This window comes from Carlito syrichta, unplaced genomic scaffold, assembly GCF_000164805.1.
Source record: "Carlito syrichta isolate Samal-C Ts95f unplaced genomic scaffold, Tarsius_syrichta-2.0.1 Scaffold302307, whole genome shotgun sequence".
Classification (NCBI taxonomy): domain Eukaryota; kingdom Metazoa; phylum Chordata; class Mammalia; order Primates; family Tarsiidae; genus Carlito; species Carlito syrichta.
This window is the reverse complement of record NW_007246403.1, coordinates 264,842-281,962: the sequence shown is the minus strand read 5'-3', so window position 1 is coordinate 281,962 and position 17,121 is coordinate 264,842. Positions and strand designations below refer to the sequence as shown.

The 17,121-nt window shown below is 50.6% G+C and overlaps 1 protein-coding gene across 1 annotated transcript in view; it reads left to right on the top strand.

The window, feature by feature from the left end:
* Positions 1–7,575, top strand: part of CACNG2 (calcium voltage-gated channel auxiliary subunit gamma 2) — a 132,738-nt gene extending 125,163 nt beyond the window's left edge. The window contains exons 5-9 of the mRNA XM_021711468.1: positions 714–788; positions 2,473–2,620; positions 5,945–6,033; positions 7,011–7,133; positions 7,411–7,575. Of these exons, the coding sequence (XP_021567143.1) occupies positions 714–788; positions 2,473–2,620; positions 5,945–6,033; positions 7,011–7,133; positions 7,411–7,575 (600 nt within the window). The remainder of the gene's footprint in view (positions 1–713; positions 789–2,472; positions 2,621–5,944; positions 6,034–7,010; positions 7,134–7,410) is intronic.
* Positions 7,576–17,121: the final 9,546 nt, after the last annotated feature.

The following is a 17,121-nucleotide window of genomic DNA, read 5'->3' as shown; positions in this document are numbered from 1 at the left end:
CCTTCCAAAAGCAAAAACAAAAAAACACAAAAAAACACAAAAAAAAACACAAAAAAAGAGAAAAACGTAACAAGTAAATTTCAAAAAAAAAGAACAAAATATAAGAGGAACAAAGCAGCAAAACAACAGGAAATGTGGGAAAACATAAACGAGGGAAGAAACGCAAACTTTAAACAAAGCGAGAGGGATAAAAAAATTAAAAATAGAAAATAAATCTAAAAGAAAATGCATGATTTCCCATGTACCATTATTTTAACATTTAATAAAAACCAATTTAAATGAAAAAACAAAAGGGAACCAAGATAACATTAAAGCAAAAAATGAGAAGGAACAGAAAGGAAACAGGATGTCCTTTGTATTTATCAGGGTTTATGTTACTTTTTTTTTAACGCGGGGAGAGTTACTTTTCTGTTCCCTTTAACCCCCAGCGGGCCCTGCCTCCCTGGGAGAGTGGGGGACAGAGACTCAGGGGCCCCGGGGTCACTGCCAGGTCCCTGGAGCCCCTGGGTGGGTGCCCCAGGAACGCTGGGAAAGCCCAGTGGCTCCCGAGCCGGCTCCACCCAGCACTGACGGGGCAATCGTAGGCCTCCAGGTGACCCGAGTCCTTGGTCCCTCCTGTCCGTTAGGTGCCTGGAGGGGGGTGTACTTGGGGCATGCCCAGCCCCAGGTTCCCGGTCCTTAATGGTCCTTAACCCACTGTGATGACTTCCTAGGCCTTGAGGAAAGGGAAAGAGGAGGGATGGCTGCCAGTGGCTTGCCGAGATGCCGGTAACCCTGGAATCCTCAGGGTGAGCCTCTTGGGGTCACATCCCCAAAGCTCCTGCCCTTGGGGTCAGGAGATGCCCACCCCCCGGGGGACATAAGGCAGCTCTCCCTTCTCACCCCTCACCTCAGGGCCACCTGGTGACCCTGGGGCAATGGTGGACCCCCAGACTCATAGGCCCCCCCAGTCCCCTGGGAAGGGGGTTCATTGACCCTTTGGGGGTCCTTGGACTCACTGACGCCCCCTCGGGGCCCAGCGGGTTCAACAATGACACTGCAAAAAGGTTTCTTTTTACAAAAGAAAAAGGAAAAACAAGTGGTGATTTTTTTTAATAAAAAAACCACAGACTATAAATAAATGTAAATATACAATAAGTGGATTTACTTGCAAGAAAATCAGATAGTATTTTTCTTTTAATTCTTTTCCAGCTTTAAACTGTGAAAACAAAAAATGGGGTTGGGTGGGGGACTTAAAATTTAGCAGGGAACTTGTAAAGAAAAAAACAGAAAACAAATATACAAGTCCATTTACAAAACAAAACAAAACCGCTGTGAGAGAGGAGAGCTGGGCTTGAAGGCAGAGGGAGACCAGGAAGGCTCCAGTGAGCTGAGGTGGCCTCCGTGCCTGAAAGAGGACTCCTCAGACCAGGAAGGTGCTGCGAATGGGGGGAGACAGAGTCCTGAGAGAGAAGGAGACCACACGCCCCACTCGCACACACACATTCCCACACACACAGAGTCCTCTAAGCCCAGCCCTGCAGCCGCTCACAGGGACACACTCAGCCTAAACCCTTCCATCCCACACACAGCCAGGGGCATGGAAAAAAATGGATGCATGCCCTCCAAAGCCATGGACAACTCCACGCTGGCCTTTATGCCTACACATGCCCTCCCAACACACCATGTACACACTTACGCACATACATGTGCGTACACACACACACACACACGCACACACACGCACACACACGCACACACACACACACACACCATACTCACATGCACGGGAAGGGCACCAGTCTAGAATTCTGGACTGGATTCTGGAGTTCCTTGCTGCATGGTCTCTCTCTGGGCCTCAGTTTCCCCCCGCCTCCTCCCCCCTATAGCATGTGGATTGACCCAGATGAGCTCCAAAGGCCCTGTCTTGTTCTATGTATCTGTGACTTTTAAGATCCGTCACCCGCCCGGAGGATATGCCAGGGACAACTAGAACAGCTGCCATTGAGCCCCCAGACACTCAGAACATTCCCAAACCATCAGCCTCTCCAAGACACACACACACACACACACACACACACACACACACACACACACACTCACTCACTCACTCACATCCCATATGCCTCCTCACTGTGCTCCCCAAGCCCCTTCCCCCACATCCAATGTCAAAGCAAAAATACACATACATGAGCAAACGTATCCTGCTATTCAGACTAAGAAGGAAAAGACACATAGGCCCCCAAAGCCATTTTTCATTCATGTCCCCTCTCTGTAATGCCACAAGTCGGTCATGGAGAGTGAAGGAGGCTTCCTTGAGAGACAAGATCAGCCACCAGCGTTCCCCTGCTTTCTTTGGGGGTCTGTGAAAAAGAGAATCTTCCAAGCTGTGCTGGGAGGAGCTCAGGCCAAGGGGGTGGAGAGGAGAGTTTTAGCAAAGTTTGGTCCCCAACCTTTTAAGGACCAACCCCAAAAGCTCAACTTGTACCACAGACTCAAGTCCAGTGTGGGGGACGGGGAGGGATCCCAAGTTTCTCCCCTTACTTCTCCGGAGCGACCAGGACCAGTTCAGATTGGGAGAAATCCAACAGCTTTCTGGAGCTAGGCATTTCAGACAAGCCGGTGAGTGACTCCCCTGAAGGTGAGGCGCCCTGCCTCCACCAGCGAATCTCCTTGGTTAGCATCCTTCCCCTCACTGACCTGCCTTGAGGTCATCTGGGGAGCTGGAGAGGGAGAGTGGCCAGCAAGTCTTTTTGAGCTTGTATAGTCCCAGCTGCCCTTCCTGTCTTTTGTCTGGGAAGGGAAAGTTCTTTTCCCAGGTCAGCAGCCGCTGGCGCCCTGCAACTCGGCCTGAGGCACAGGGCAGAACATCTGCCAGCCCAGCCCAGAAGCACACAGGGAGGCCACAGGCCACAGAGCAGAGCGATGGGAGCCAACTCAAGGTGTGATGGCCACTAAGGCATTCTCAGTCTGGGCAGAAATCGAAACCCCAGCCCACCACCCCACCAGATTCCAGACCGAAGGGGTCAAAGAGTAGAGAGAAGGGAGAGTCACCAAGGACATAGTAGCAAGGCAGGCACTGTTCACAGAGGGAGACTGGCCCCAGTTCTCTGAGTTCTGGTGTTTGGGAAGTGCTTCTTTCCAGGAGGCAAGGCCTGGGGCCTAGGTCTGCTTGAAGAAAGCCATGGGGTGTAGGGTGACACCAGCTTGGCCAAGAAAGGGCTAGGGGGCCCGGAGGGAAGGAGCCGGGACCAAGACCACAAGGGCGCTGCTTCCGAGGGTGGACGATTGCTCGTGTCCAGCTCAGACCAGTTCAAGAAACTAACCTCCATTTATTTTCTTGGTGGGTCCTTTTTTTTTTTTTTTTCAGACTGTTAACAGAAAAAATTTTAAAAAGCAGAAAACTAAAAAAAAAAAAAAAAATCCTGGTACATGAAATAAAGATTTTTTTTATAGCTTGGTCCTCACTTCAGTGGATTTCTTTAATTGCTTTCCCAACTCCTAGCATCCTATTTAAAACAATTCTAAAGCACAGATTTTTCAGGGGTGGGGGATGGGAGGCTTCAATGCTAACAACAGGGTGTCCCCACTTTCTAGGTCATGAGTCCCCTCTTCAATAACTCTTACTGATACTTGCACGCCTCCAGTGACAGGGGGCTCACCCCCTCCAAAAATAGCACCAGGCACAGCTAGGCAGCACTCGTTGGCAAAAGGCTCTACTGCACAGTGAATTTCAATCCACCTCTTCCTTCACACTCCAACAACACTGAATAAATCCCTTCCCTTTTCAGCATGACAGTCCCTCAGATATTTGAAGACAGAGAGCTTGACGTCCTTGAGCTCTCTCTTTTAGAAGAAACCAGCCTCACTCAATATCTCGATCACACTCCAGGGTTCCAATTTTCCCCTAAAAGTGCACATCCTGGATGGACATGACCCTGCCAATTTACTCCAAGGGCTCCCTGCAGAGGGGGTGCTCCTTGGAGGGGCCACGGAGTGGCAGAAGAAGACTGGGACTTCTCTCAACTTGAAGAGATGAGAAAGACAAGATGAGATACTAACAGGAGCATGTGACCCTTGACACCGGAGAAGGGCCTCATTTGAAGGCAGCTAAAGAAATAGCCCACCGATGTCCAGCCCTGGGCTGGAGTCAATCTGCCAGGGCCAGTTTTTTGAAGGAGGGCTGTAAATGCCTCTAAAACGACATTTAATTTTGTTCACTTTAGCTTTAAGAAACTGTCCTAACCAATAGGGTAGGAGGAAAGAAGTTATTTCAAAATCAAATCAAGACTTAAAGAGCAACCAAAAAAGAAAACACTCATCTGTTGGCAAATTGTAAAACCCTCCTTCCTCTTCACCAGTGCCTCCCTGCACCCATCTTCCTGTTACCTTTCTGAATTTATTATCCTTGACCCGGAAGGTCAGGTAGAAACTCACTACTGATGCCGTGACAAACAGGAAAAAGGCAAAAGTGAAGCTAACCAAAGCTGTTAAAACCGGAAACAGTAGGACCCAGTGCTCTGAAAAGCTTCCTTCACCCTACTGGCCTCTGTCATCACGTACAAGAAAGTAGAGGGGTCCCATTAATTAAAATGGTAGGGACTTGCTGGCCTGTTTTCTTTGGAGGAGGATTTGTTTGTTTGGTCGGTTGGTTTGGTTGGTTTTTTGTTGTTGTTGTTGTTTTCGAGACAGGGTCTCACTCTGTCATGCAGGCTGGAGTGCAGTGGCACCGTCCCGGCTCACCACAGCAGCAGATCCTGACTCACCACAGCCTTGACCTCCTGGGTTCAAGTGATCCTTCCATCTCCCAAGTAACTGGGACTACAGGCACGTGCCACCATGCCCAGCCAATCTTTACATATTTTTTGGAGAGACAAGCTTTCATTATGTTGCCCAGGCTGCAATTCTGCCTCAGCCTCCCACCACACTGGGATGATAGGCGTGAGCCACCGCACCCAACCTGACTTGGTTATTTTAATGTTTTCATTTGGAGCCAGAAGAGTGATCTGTGAGGAGTATCCGTGTCACCTTAGAGACAGCCATAATCACACAGCAATGGGAACCGGGACAGCACCAGACAGTTCCAGCTCAGACACAGACCAGGGCTTCTCCATGAGCTCTGGGGGTGGGGTCTTGGGGAGGGAGGAACCTCAGTCATGATACAGCTCTCCCAGGGCTTGAGATAAAGGAGATGGCAGGCAGATGAGACGGAGAGACACACAGACCTAAGAGAAGGTAAGCCCTGCACCACAGGGCCCAGTAAAGCCCTATCTAGAATTGACCAGTGTCAGAAGTCCCTGTTCGGCTCAGCCCCAGTCCCCTGAGGCCACGCTGCCAAGCCCCACAGATCTCTCTCTCTCTCTGGGCTCACCCCTAATATTTGCTGGGTCCAGGGCAAGAGTGTAAACAGAGGCTCACGTGCCATAAGTCTAAAGACCTGACAGCTACAAATTAAACTAACAAACTTAAAAATATAGTGTATCCTGTCCTGACAACTATATCTTTTTGATGACCTAGAAGGCTACGATGGAATTTAGAATTCTCAACTTCCTCTGAATTCTGCGCCTGAAAGTGGCAGCTCACCCTGGGGCCCTTGACCCCAGCTCCAGGCCCACTGCCCGCTCCCCTCCCTTTCCACCTCCAGTTCCACTCAGCATGTGCATGTGGGGTGTCTCCCACAAAAGGGGTGCACATCCAAGTTCCCCCAAACTGCTACTCGAGCAGCCCACCCTCAGGAGGACAGATGGCAGCCAGCCCTGAAGCTGACTCTGGGGACAGAAATTCCAGAGGAGGGTCCAGACGGGGGCGGGGCTCGAGGTGAGCACGTCCTCTTAGCCCGTGGACTCCTCCCACCATGGGGAGAATGTGTGGTCCAGGGAGGGCCAGAGCAGCGTCCCCCGAAGCCCAGGGGCCCTCTTGCCCACGTCTAAGGGCAGCAGAGCCTCTCTCTGGCTTTTGAATGTAGATTTTGACAGTCAGAACCCAGCCCAAGGACTGACTCCCAGAGGGTCAGATGAAGGCCACAGAGCTCAGAGGACCTGGCTTTTCATGGAAGTAAGTCGCGATCGGAGGCCAGAAAGGGCGAGTGGTGTGTCCAAGCTTGCACAGAAGCCTGGCTGCATGTGGGCACAAGGCCCCAGTCTCTGGACGCTCCCTCACCTTGGCCGCCCCTCGCCCCACGGTAGAGTTCGAAGCACTTCTTCTTCCTCCTCCATCCATCCCTCCCACAGCTGTGCTGACCTCACCAAACTCCAGGACTCCAAGAGTTTCTGCAGGGAGGGAGGGAAGGCGCTGTCTAGGTGAGTGTCTAGACCTGCCTAACGAGCACAGGTTTGGACTGGCTTCCAAGCCTGAGACTGAGCAACCTGGCTGGTGGTCAACAACACCTGATCTCCAGGACACAGCACTGGAAGGAAGCATCTCCAGAGGAATGGTGCCCTACCTGCCCTCCCGTCACAAATCCTGCCGTGTGCTGGAGCCAGCTCCCTGGGCTCACGTGAGTCAACCGTGTATCATCTCTTCCCAACTCTGTGTACAGTGATGCCACATCGACAGCTCAAAATCGGCCACAGTGGGAGCATTTACACCCCAGAAATGGGCAAATGCTACAAATCAAGGATTATTTTTAAAGTAAAGAGCAGGTTTGTTTGACACTGACCAGCACACCATTGCAGAAATCTGTAGGCATTGCAGAAATCAGCTGATAGGTACACCCCATGCCTACAGATTTCTGCAATACCCCCCACAGTGTGTGCGCATGCATGTATGCCCATGTACCTAACTCCCTTGGGTGCAAATGTGTGTGCACACACACACCCACAGACACACATGCTTCTGGGATTAGACACACTCACATCAACATATGTGTTCAATTTGCACAGTGAGCCCTCCTCTCTACTTAGCCCTGATTTTGTTTCCAAGAGTAAGAGATGACAAGGACGTGGGCTTTCCTGCAGGAAGCACTTGATAGAGACAGAGAAGGGGACAGATAAGCAGAGCCTCACTGAGAAATGTGATCATGCTACCGCAAGGAGAGGAAGGTGGACAAATGTGGGGCAGCTCACGTGGAGGAGGTGATGCTGGCTGAGGACCTGCATGGCCCACTGCACAGGCTTAATCTGTGTGCAGAGACCCATCTACACACACCTGCACAGGTAAGCAGACAGGGTGCACACGACATCCCAGGCACATCTATATGGACACATGTACCCAGAATCGGGTGTGTTTATGTGTGTGCACCTATACATACTCACAGCAACTGTCTGAACAAGGGAACACAATACTAGGACAGACGGCTCCTTTGTGTCTCCAGGTGCACCCACTCTGAGGCAATGAGCCCAGCCTTCCTCTACTCTGGCTCTCATGCCCAGCATCTCTCTCTCCCACTTTCTCGTTTTCCTTGCCTTCTCTCCCTCCTCCTTTCCCAACAAGTTCTCATCTTGGTCTCACCTCACCTTCACCGCCGTGGAAGGGATGGAACCTAGTGGAAACCAGTCAATCTTGGGAGAAACCCAGACACTTCTCTCGGTCACTAGTACCGGAAGCAGAGACAGAAATAGGGCCACAGATGGCCCTCGGAGGCAGCCCTTAAGATGAGGCCAGCAAGACCAAGAATGTCTGTCCTGAGGAGAAGAAGGAGAGCATCCCTTCCCAATCCATTCGTTTCAAGTGTGGAATGACCTGTCACGGCCTTTCCACAGCTCAAATCTCAAAATCTCAGGGGAGATAAAATGTTAGGGACATGAAACTCAGACACCAACCTCAGGCAGCATGGATCTTGTTATTAGTTGGGGCTAGAGGGGTGGGAAACTAAGGAGAGAAAGGGTAGGCCTTGGGGTAAACTGCAGTTTCTTTATGCCACTCTCTCATTCAAAAACCTTCAGTGAGCCAAATGTGGTAGTTTCATACCTATATAATCCCAGCACTTTGGGAGGCCAAGGTGGGAGGATTACTTGAGCCCAGGAGTTCAAGACTAGTCTAGACAACATAGCAAGACCTCATCCCTACAAAAAATTTAAAAAATTAGCTAGGTGTGGTGGTGTGTCCCAGCTACTCGGGAGGCTGAAGTGGAAAGATCACCTGAGTCCAGGAGATTGAGGCTGCAGTGAGCCATGATTGTGCCACTGCACTACAGCCTGGGCAAGAGAGTGAGACCCCCAACTCACAAAAAAAAAGGGAAAAATAACACCTTCAATCATTCTCCAATACCCTCAGAGTAAAGCCTTCAAAGCCTTCCCTGGTTGGGCCCCTGTTTATCAATTTTGTCACAGCAAACTACAATGTACCAGGCAGTGTCACATCATATATTATCCCAGCCCTGTTAAGCTGGTATTATTATACCCTTTACAGATATGAAAACTGAGGCTCAAAGAAATAGAATGCTATGGGGATTAAGAAGGTGGTTTCTAGCTGGGTGTGGTGGTGTGTGCCTGTAGTCCCAGCTACTCGGGAAGCTGAGGTGGGAGGATCTCGTGAGCCCAGGAGTTTGAGGCTACAGTGAGCTATGATCACACTACTGCACTCCAACCTAAGCACCAGCGTTTAAAATGTGAAACTTTTAAAAAATGTTTTAAAGAAAGGTGGGCTCTGCAGCCACACTGCAGAGTTCAGATCCTGGCTCTAGCTGCTTCCTAGCACCACAGACTTGGGCAAGTTGTCTATGCCTCAGTTGCCTCATTTGTAAAATAATAATAATAGCAACTATCTCATAAGGTTGTATGGAGTAAATGAATTTAAGACAATAGGCTGGGCGTGGTGGCTCATGCCTGTAATTCCAAACAAAAGGATTGCTTGAGTTCAGGAGTTCAAGACCAGCCTGGGCAACATAGCAAAGACTGTCTCCAAAAGAAGAAGAAAGGAAGGAAGGGAAGAAAGAAAGAAAGAAAGAAAAGGACATTAGAGTGGTGCCTGGCACACGAAAACAGTAATACAGCTCACACTTACATAGCACTTCCTATGTGAGTGAACACTCAGTATTATGGCATCAAGTTGTCCTCAGAATGTGGCAGACTGGGGTTCAAAGGTCAGGGGGGTCTCTGTGCCCAGAGCCTTCCTTCTTACCCACTACTCTGTCCTACCTCCATTACCTAACTGCATAAGCTTAAACAGACACCTCCCAGGTCTCCCAGCGGAAGGTTGCACAGGGTGCAAAAGAGCCACAAAAGGGGAAAGGATGCCTCTCCCAGGAAAGGGTGTGGAGGTCAGGGGTGCAGAGGCGGTGTCGGGAAATGCTGCACTGTACTGAATCACGAAAGCCCCTGAGACCTGAGGCTAGGTCACACCCACTTCCTACCTGGTGCTATCCCAGCCTGGGCTCCAGCCACAGAAACTCGCACTGGCTCTAGGGGACACTTCAAGACCCTTCTGATGCCTTTTGTTCATTCATTCATTCAGCTCTTATGACATGCCATTCACTGTGCTCAGTGCTGGGAGTGGCAGCAGACATACCCCGCCTCCTGGAACTCATGTTCTAGAGGAGAAAAAGAAAATCAGCGAGAATCAAATAGTTATATAATTATTGTTATAAAAACTATGAAGTAAATGGATTGGGGTAATTATTTTTAAAATATCAAGGGTTATCCAAGCATGGTGGTGCATGCCCATAGCCCCAGCTACTTAGAAAGTTGATGCAAGAGGATCCTGTGAGGCCAAGGAGGAGCCATGCTTGAGGCCAGGAGTTCAAGGCCATAGTGTCCTGTGATCACTCCTGTAAATAGCAGCTACACTCCAGCCTGGGCAACATAGTGAGACTGTATCTCTAAGAAAAAGAGAGAAAGAGAGAGAGAACTGTATCAGGGAGTAACATCTTTTTTGCTTATTAAAAAGTTAGCGGCTTAACACAATAACCATTTTATTATCTCTCACAATTCTGTGGGCTTGGCTGGGCAGATCTTCTGTTCCATGTGATATTGACTGGGGTTGTAGTCATCCAGGAGACCAACTTTACTGGAACAACCAAGTGGCTCACACACACACTGGCTCACACACACACTCCCTGACTGCCGGCTGGGAGTTCAACTGGGGCTGTTGACCCAAACACCCCATTCCCTGCCCCACCATGGTCTCTCTGTGCGACGTGGGCCTCTCACAACATGCCAGCTGGGCTTCAAATGGCAGAAAATAGAAGCCTTCATTCATCTGAAGGTCTAGCTTCAGAATCTCAGCAAGTCACCTCTGCCATGTTCCACTGGCCAAAGCCAGCCCCAAGGCCTAGCCCTGTTCCCAAGGCCCCCTATTCCAGGGAAGGAGAACCAGAGTCTTCCCCTTGATGGGAATAGCAGCATGCCCCTGAGAGATGAGGAAAGGCTGGGGCCATCTTTGCAGACTAGCCACCACAACCCCCTTTAGATAGAGCAGTCAGGGAGACCCCCGTCTCCAGGGATGCTGGCTTCCAGCTGAAATGTAAAGGGTGGGGAGGATGAGCCAGGCAAAAACAGGGGGTGAGAAAGAGCAGAGGGGTCTAGGCAGAGGGTACAGCATTTCTGAAGCCTCTTTTCCTGAGGCAGAAATGACTTGGCTTGTACGAAAGCGTAAATATGACTCCAGTGGTTGTACTGGGAAAGCAAGGGGACAAGTGACACAGCATGTGGTGGAAGAGGTGAACAGAGGTCAGTCCTATACTCCAAAGGGCAGGCCTGTGGATCATTTTCTAAAAGCATAAGAGCCACTGACGCAGACCTGACAGGGAAAATCACCACTGATTTTTCCATGCAAAATTCACCAAGCCAGAGCCAGGGCTAGACACAATGGCAAGGGACAGATATGAGAAAGGCATGTCCCTTTCCTAAAGTCTGTCGTTTTATTTGAATTACTTAGTTGCAATTTGCAATCTGCCCTTTTTCATCTATTTCAGCTTCTTCTATGAGTGCAGTAAAAGATACATAAACTAAAAGGCCGATAAAGATTGAAAACCAAAATCACTGGAAAGAGAAGGAAATAGGTCGGGCTCGGTGGCTCAGCCTGTAATCCCGCGCTTTGGGAGGCCGAGGTGAGTGAATTGCCTGAGCCCACGGGTTCGAGACCCGCCCTGGCAACTTGGCAAGACCTCATCTCTACAATAAATCAAAAATTAGCCAGGTGTGGTAGAGCGCGCCTGTAGTTCCATCTTCTTAGAAGGCTGAGGCGGAAGGATCGCCGGAGCCCAGCAGGTCGAGGCTGCGGTGGCCGGGAGCAGCCACTGCATTCCAGTCTAGGCGACAGAGTGAGACTCCAACTCAAAAAAAAAAAGAGAGAAGGAAATAGTATGACAAAACATAAAAGCTTCCTGGCAAGCAAGGCAAAAAGGGAGACATCATAAATCCTGTAGTTTTCATTGTCAAAGTCAACATTGCTGTGCAGGAGAAAACTTTTTTTATTGATCTCATGCTCTCTGGGAAGAGAGAAAAAAACATATAAAACAACAATTAACAACTCAGGGCTAAAAATAGAGAAGGCCAAAAGAGTGTCCGGACAGAAACGGGGATGGAAGTCTTATAATCTCTGCATCTTAGAGCACTCATCCCTTGAGCAGCAGTGAGAAACAGAAGGCAGGAAGGCAGGGGCAGTGGGGTTAGAAAGGTCTACATTTGAAGCCTGGCTCTAGTCTTCACCAACTGCGTGGTGGGAGTGAGAGACAGACTCCCTGGGCCTTCGTTTTGTCATCTGTAAAATGGGTTCAATAGCCCCAACATTGGGTTAGCAGTTGGATGCTCAGAGTGAGCAAAGTGAAAACTCCTAGTACAGCATCTGGATGTAGCTCAGTGAAGAGTGACAATAGCCATAGCTAGAATATATGAGTTCTATCTTTGTGCCAGGCGTTAATTCAAGCACTTGGACTTGTGGATGCTAACAGCAACATTATGAGGTAGATCTTGTTATCCTCATTTTACAAATAAGGAAATTGAGGCTCAGAGAGATTAAGATGTGTGCCCAAGGTCATACAGCAGGAATATAGTGGATCTAGGACCACAAGCCCATGGTCCATTGGCTCCAGAGCACGCATCCTCACCACCATGCTGACCCACTTCACCGAGGGCAGTCTCCTTGCCCCTCCTTTTTGCCTCCCTCCCCCAGTACATGCAATCTTTACTAGAGTGCTCACAGCTGAATGGAAGCTCTTCCCTCCACAGAGCCAACATCCCTGTCCCACTAGCCCGTCTAACTCTCACCCCCTTCCCAACTTTTGCCTCTCTCCTCATTTTAGCTCTGTCCTGTGGACTACATGAAAGCCAGACTGAACTCTCCAGATAGGACAGCCATTTAGAATCCATTGTTTCTGCTGAAGGGACTGGCAGAGGACTGACAGAGGTGAAGCTCAAAGTCGACCATGAAGAATGGGGCAGAGTCTCCCCATGGGCTCCTTGAGAACGAAGACGTACCTCACTGATCACATGAGCTTGACCCATGGCAAGCCCCAGTAATCCTATGAATGGAATAAAAGTGAGTTGGACTGAAATTAGTTGAACTGAATGGAATTGGACTGAACAGAATTGCAAAGTTGAATGGATGGAGGGTGGGTGGGTGGATGGATGAATGGATGGATAGATGGAAAAATGGGTGGATGGATGGATGGATAGATGGATGGTTGGGTGGAAAAATGGAAGAAAAAAATGGATGGATGGAATGGATAAATGGAAGGAAGGAAAGAAAAAAATGAATGGATGGATGGATAGATGGATGGTTGGGTGGAAAAAAATGGATGGATGGATGGATAGATGGATGGTTGGGTGGAAAAAATGGATGGATGGATGGGAGGATGGATAGATGGATGGATGGATGGATGGATGGAAAAAATGGATGAATGGATAGAAAAATGAATGGATGGGTGAGTGGAAAAATGGATGGATGGTTGGGTGAAAAAAATGGATGGATGGAAGGAAAAAATGGATGGATGGATGGATAAATGGAGGGAAGGAAAGAAAAAATGAATGGATGGATGGATAGATGGATGGTTGAATGGGAAAAATGGATGGATAGAAAAGTGGATGGATAATGGGTGAATGGAAAAATGGATGGATGGATGGAAGGATGATAGAAGGATGCTTGGATAGAAAAAAAGGATGGACGATGGAAAAATGGATGGATGGATGGAAGGATTAATGGATGGATAGACGGGTGGGAAAAAATGGATGAATGTATAGAAAAATGGATGGATGGATGGAAAAATGGATCGATGATGGGTGAATGGAAAAATGGATGGATGGATGAGAGCGGATTTGGTGACCATAGCTGGTAGAGAATTCTGATAACTGAAGGCACAGAAGTGGGAATGCCCAAGGTGTTTTTTGTGAAACACTGAATAAATTAGTGCGATTAGGGCAGAGGGCTCATGCCAGGGAGAAGTAGGAAAAAGTAAACACCCACACTCTTGCTATGGGGAGAGATAGCAGCATGGGGGGGTGCTGTACAAGTTGTATGCTCCATGGTTGCTGGGAAGGGAGGTGTTAACAGCAGGATGGTCCCCGGCCAGCTGCAACCAGGGTGACACTGACAGATTACAGCATGTCCTCCGCACTAATAACACTGCGGCGTCCTCCTCCCGCCGCTCCCGGCCAGCTCCAACTCCGGTGGATCAATACCAAGAGGCCTACGCTGAAAACCTCAGCCAACTCCCTTTGAGGCATCGATGCTTCAAAGTGCAGATCTGCAGCATAGACGGGACCTCAGCAATTGGCTTATTTTCTGGACGCTCCTTGGGGCCAGGGATGGTGTCCCACTCACCTCAGCACCCCCAGCCCCATCACAGGTCTGAGCAAGGACAGCCCTCTCCAAAAGCTGGCTGAGTGAAGCAATCAACCTCCTGGCCAATGCGGGAGTCTTCACCAAAACTTCTGTGTGGCACTCGTTCCCTCAGCCTCTACTTGCATACCTCCAGTGACAGGAGGCTCTCAACCTCTCCCAAGCAGCCAGGGCCTTCTCTTACTGGGCAGCTCTAATGATTAAAAGTGTCTTCCCTGTTCTGAGTTAACTCTTCCTCTTCTATTTGTCCATGGCCTTCTATTTACCCATGTCTTCCTCTTCCGTGGCCACCCTCTTCCCCTCTCCCAAACCATCCTACAACCAGTTCTCACCTCCAGGGGTGCTGGGGTTAGAAGGGGATCAGCATCCATTGAGCACATGCTCTAGGTGAGACTCTCTCAGAAACGTCTCATGTGAGCCTCATGGACATCTTCTGAGGGAGGCGCTGTTCTCCCCACCCCACAGATGAGGAGCCTGAGGCTCAGAGAGGTTAAGTTACACGTCCAGAGTCACACAGTCACAGAGTGCCAGAGCTGGGGTTCGCCATTTCAGCCTCCACTGTGCCATTCCAGCCTCTAGACACACAACATGAATGTTTCCTACCTCTTCCTCTTGGCCTCAGATGGCTCTGGAAAGGACTTCACTGATCCTCTAATGCCTGACCCCCAGGAAGGTGAGGGACTTGCTCAAGGTCACAGAGCTAAGGGACCACCAGATCAGGGGTCCTCCCTGACAGCTCACCTCCTCCCTCCCTCTCCCCCACCCAAGCAGTGTTTCTCAGGGAAGAAAGCCAGGGCTTCCTGGAGAAACAGATGATGGCAGGCCTGGAACTGGGAGAGGACAGCAGGAGGCTGGAGCATCTCGTCTTCCAGGAAGCCAGAAAGTGATGAGACTCTGCAGGGTGGGCCTCAGGGCTCAGGACCAACTTGAAGGGGCTGTTTGCACATCAAAAAGAAGGGGAGGACATCAACTCTTATTCTGAAAACTGGTTTCAAAAGGAGGGAGGTGAGAATCAAGCAAAATATGTCACATTTTATCTCACGTACTACATGTAACATGTAATACATACGTGTGCGTGCGGGAGTGCCTGTCAGCTGCCAAGCCCTGTGTGCTGTGGACACTTGCTCAGATGCAGCTCTGGAAACCTCTGGGATGCCAAGCCCCGGTCCATTCCAGCCTCGTATCTCCCAAGCCCCTCTACCCCCACCACCCAGCCTTTCCCTCCACAGTGAAAACCAGCAGGGACAACAGGCCTCTATAAGTGACCTGCCCAGGACCCCCCCGGGAGACCTCCCAGGCTCCTGAGCCCATGGCTGCCTTCTCAGCCCAGTCCCAGGGCATGGCTCCCGTGTGTGACCTGGCGAGCTGGAACTGCTCTGGCATCACGTGAGGCTCCAGACGGGTCTTGCCTGAGTCGGTAGGCTACTTCTCTCCCTCTCAGCACCCCTCCAGCCCTGCCAGACACCCGCCTGTCGTGGCAGCCCCACGGCAGCCTCTCTCCCTTGCCTCGGCCCCACCCAGTCTCTCTCCAGGCCCTCTGGTCCCTGTTCCCTGTTTCCATCAGTCACCAGGTCCAGGCACCAGATCCAGGCACTACCACGCATGCGCACACGGACCTCTTGATGTCCACACCCAACTCCTGCCACCCTGCCCCACCCTGTAAGCCCTTTCACCCTAGCTCCAACCATCATTTAGGGGTGACACTCTTCAAGCTCTCTAGAAAGTCGGGATCTAAACCCCCGCAGACTGTTCCCAAAGCCCACGCCTGTGATTGCCTTTTGTGCTTGTGTGTGTATAAAACATTCCTCAAACAAACAAAACATCTTTAGGAGAAAGTACTAGAAACTGCAAAAGTGGTCACCTCTGGGGAGGGAAGCCTGGGAGCAGGGATATAAAGAGACCAACCTCATGCGACATCTTTTGAGCTTTTTGAATTTTGTGCCTGTGCATAAAAACATCGATTCACTTCAGCTTTGATAAAGGTAAAAAACAAAAAAGCAAGTCCTGACTCAAGTACCAGTTTTGTGACCTTGAACAACTCACTTCAGCACTCCAAGCCTCAGTCGACTCATCTATAAAATGGGGATGACAATGGTGCTTGTCTTGTAAGACAGACAATAAGCCAGAACCCAGGAAGCACCTGGGGTCCTGAACAGCACCTAGGGCTCAGTAACTGTCGGTGACAGCCCTTTGTCCACCTTCTCCACGGAACTCAGCTCCTAGTACAGCTCCCGGTATGACAGTTCTCTGACAAACACAGAATGCCATCCACAGTCCTCAGGACAGCTTTCAAAGCCGCTCCCCGGCTGGTCCTGCTGTCTTTCCAGCTGCGCCTCTTACCCGTCCTGAAGCACATGACTGACGCTCTTTGATGTCTGGCCTATGCACACGCCACTGCCCCTGCCACGCTCCTTCCACCAACCCCCATACACCTTCTTTGGTGTCCGCAAGGTCACCTCCTCCCTCAACCCTGCGAGAGGCTCCCTCCTCTGTGTGGCCTTTCCCTGCCCCTGGTGGACTCACACCCCCCCTCCCCGACCATGGGACTTGGTGCAGAATTCTGCGCCAAACTGCATTGCTGGCTACTTGCTCTCTGCCTGCGCCCCTGCTTTCACCCAGGACGACGGGGCTGTGTCTCACGTCTGGATTCCTAGGGCTTCGCAGGTGGCAGGCCCTCAGAACAAGTTTGTTGAATGAATGAATGAATCCTTCCTGGCCACTCAGCCACCTGGCAGCCTTCAGGGACCAATTATGGTGAGTCACTCGTGCCCTGCAAACGCTCGCGGTGAAGGTAGTGATCTCTTCTGTCTGCAGCGTTTTCCTCCAGCTCCACCCCGGGAGCTGCCCTCTCAGCCTGCGCGTGCCCAGCCTTCCAGGTACTGTCGGGCACTGCGGCTTCAGGGAGGCTGAGCAGCCTGGAGGGAGTCCCCCAACTCTTCTCTCCCCGCCGCGGAGGTCGGCGGGAGCCCTCAACCAGGAGCTGTGCCAGGACTGCGGAAGGAAAGACAAATAAGATACAGTTTCTGCCCTCACGGATGAATAGCTGCTTGGGGGAGACAGACGCCTGGGTCTGTCCCCCTCCATCCACCACCTATCATTCACCGAATGCCTGCATGTGCGTCTCCATCCTGTGCCCTTATTCAAGCTCCATCACTCTCTGTGCCTGTGTCCTCCTCACATGAGGGTGGAAAGACCCACCCCATCTAACATATTTAGATTATTTGGAAGCCGGGCTCGGTGGCTCAGCCTGTAATCCTGCACCTTTGGGAGGGTGAGGTGAGTGGATTGCCTGAGCCTGCGGTTTTGAGACCCACCTGGGCAGGCGAGACCTCATCTCTACAAGAAAGCAAAAAATCAGCTGGGCGTGGTAGCGCGCGCCTGTAGTTCCAGCTACTTGGAAGGCTGAGGCAGAAGGATCACTGGAGC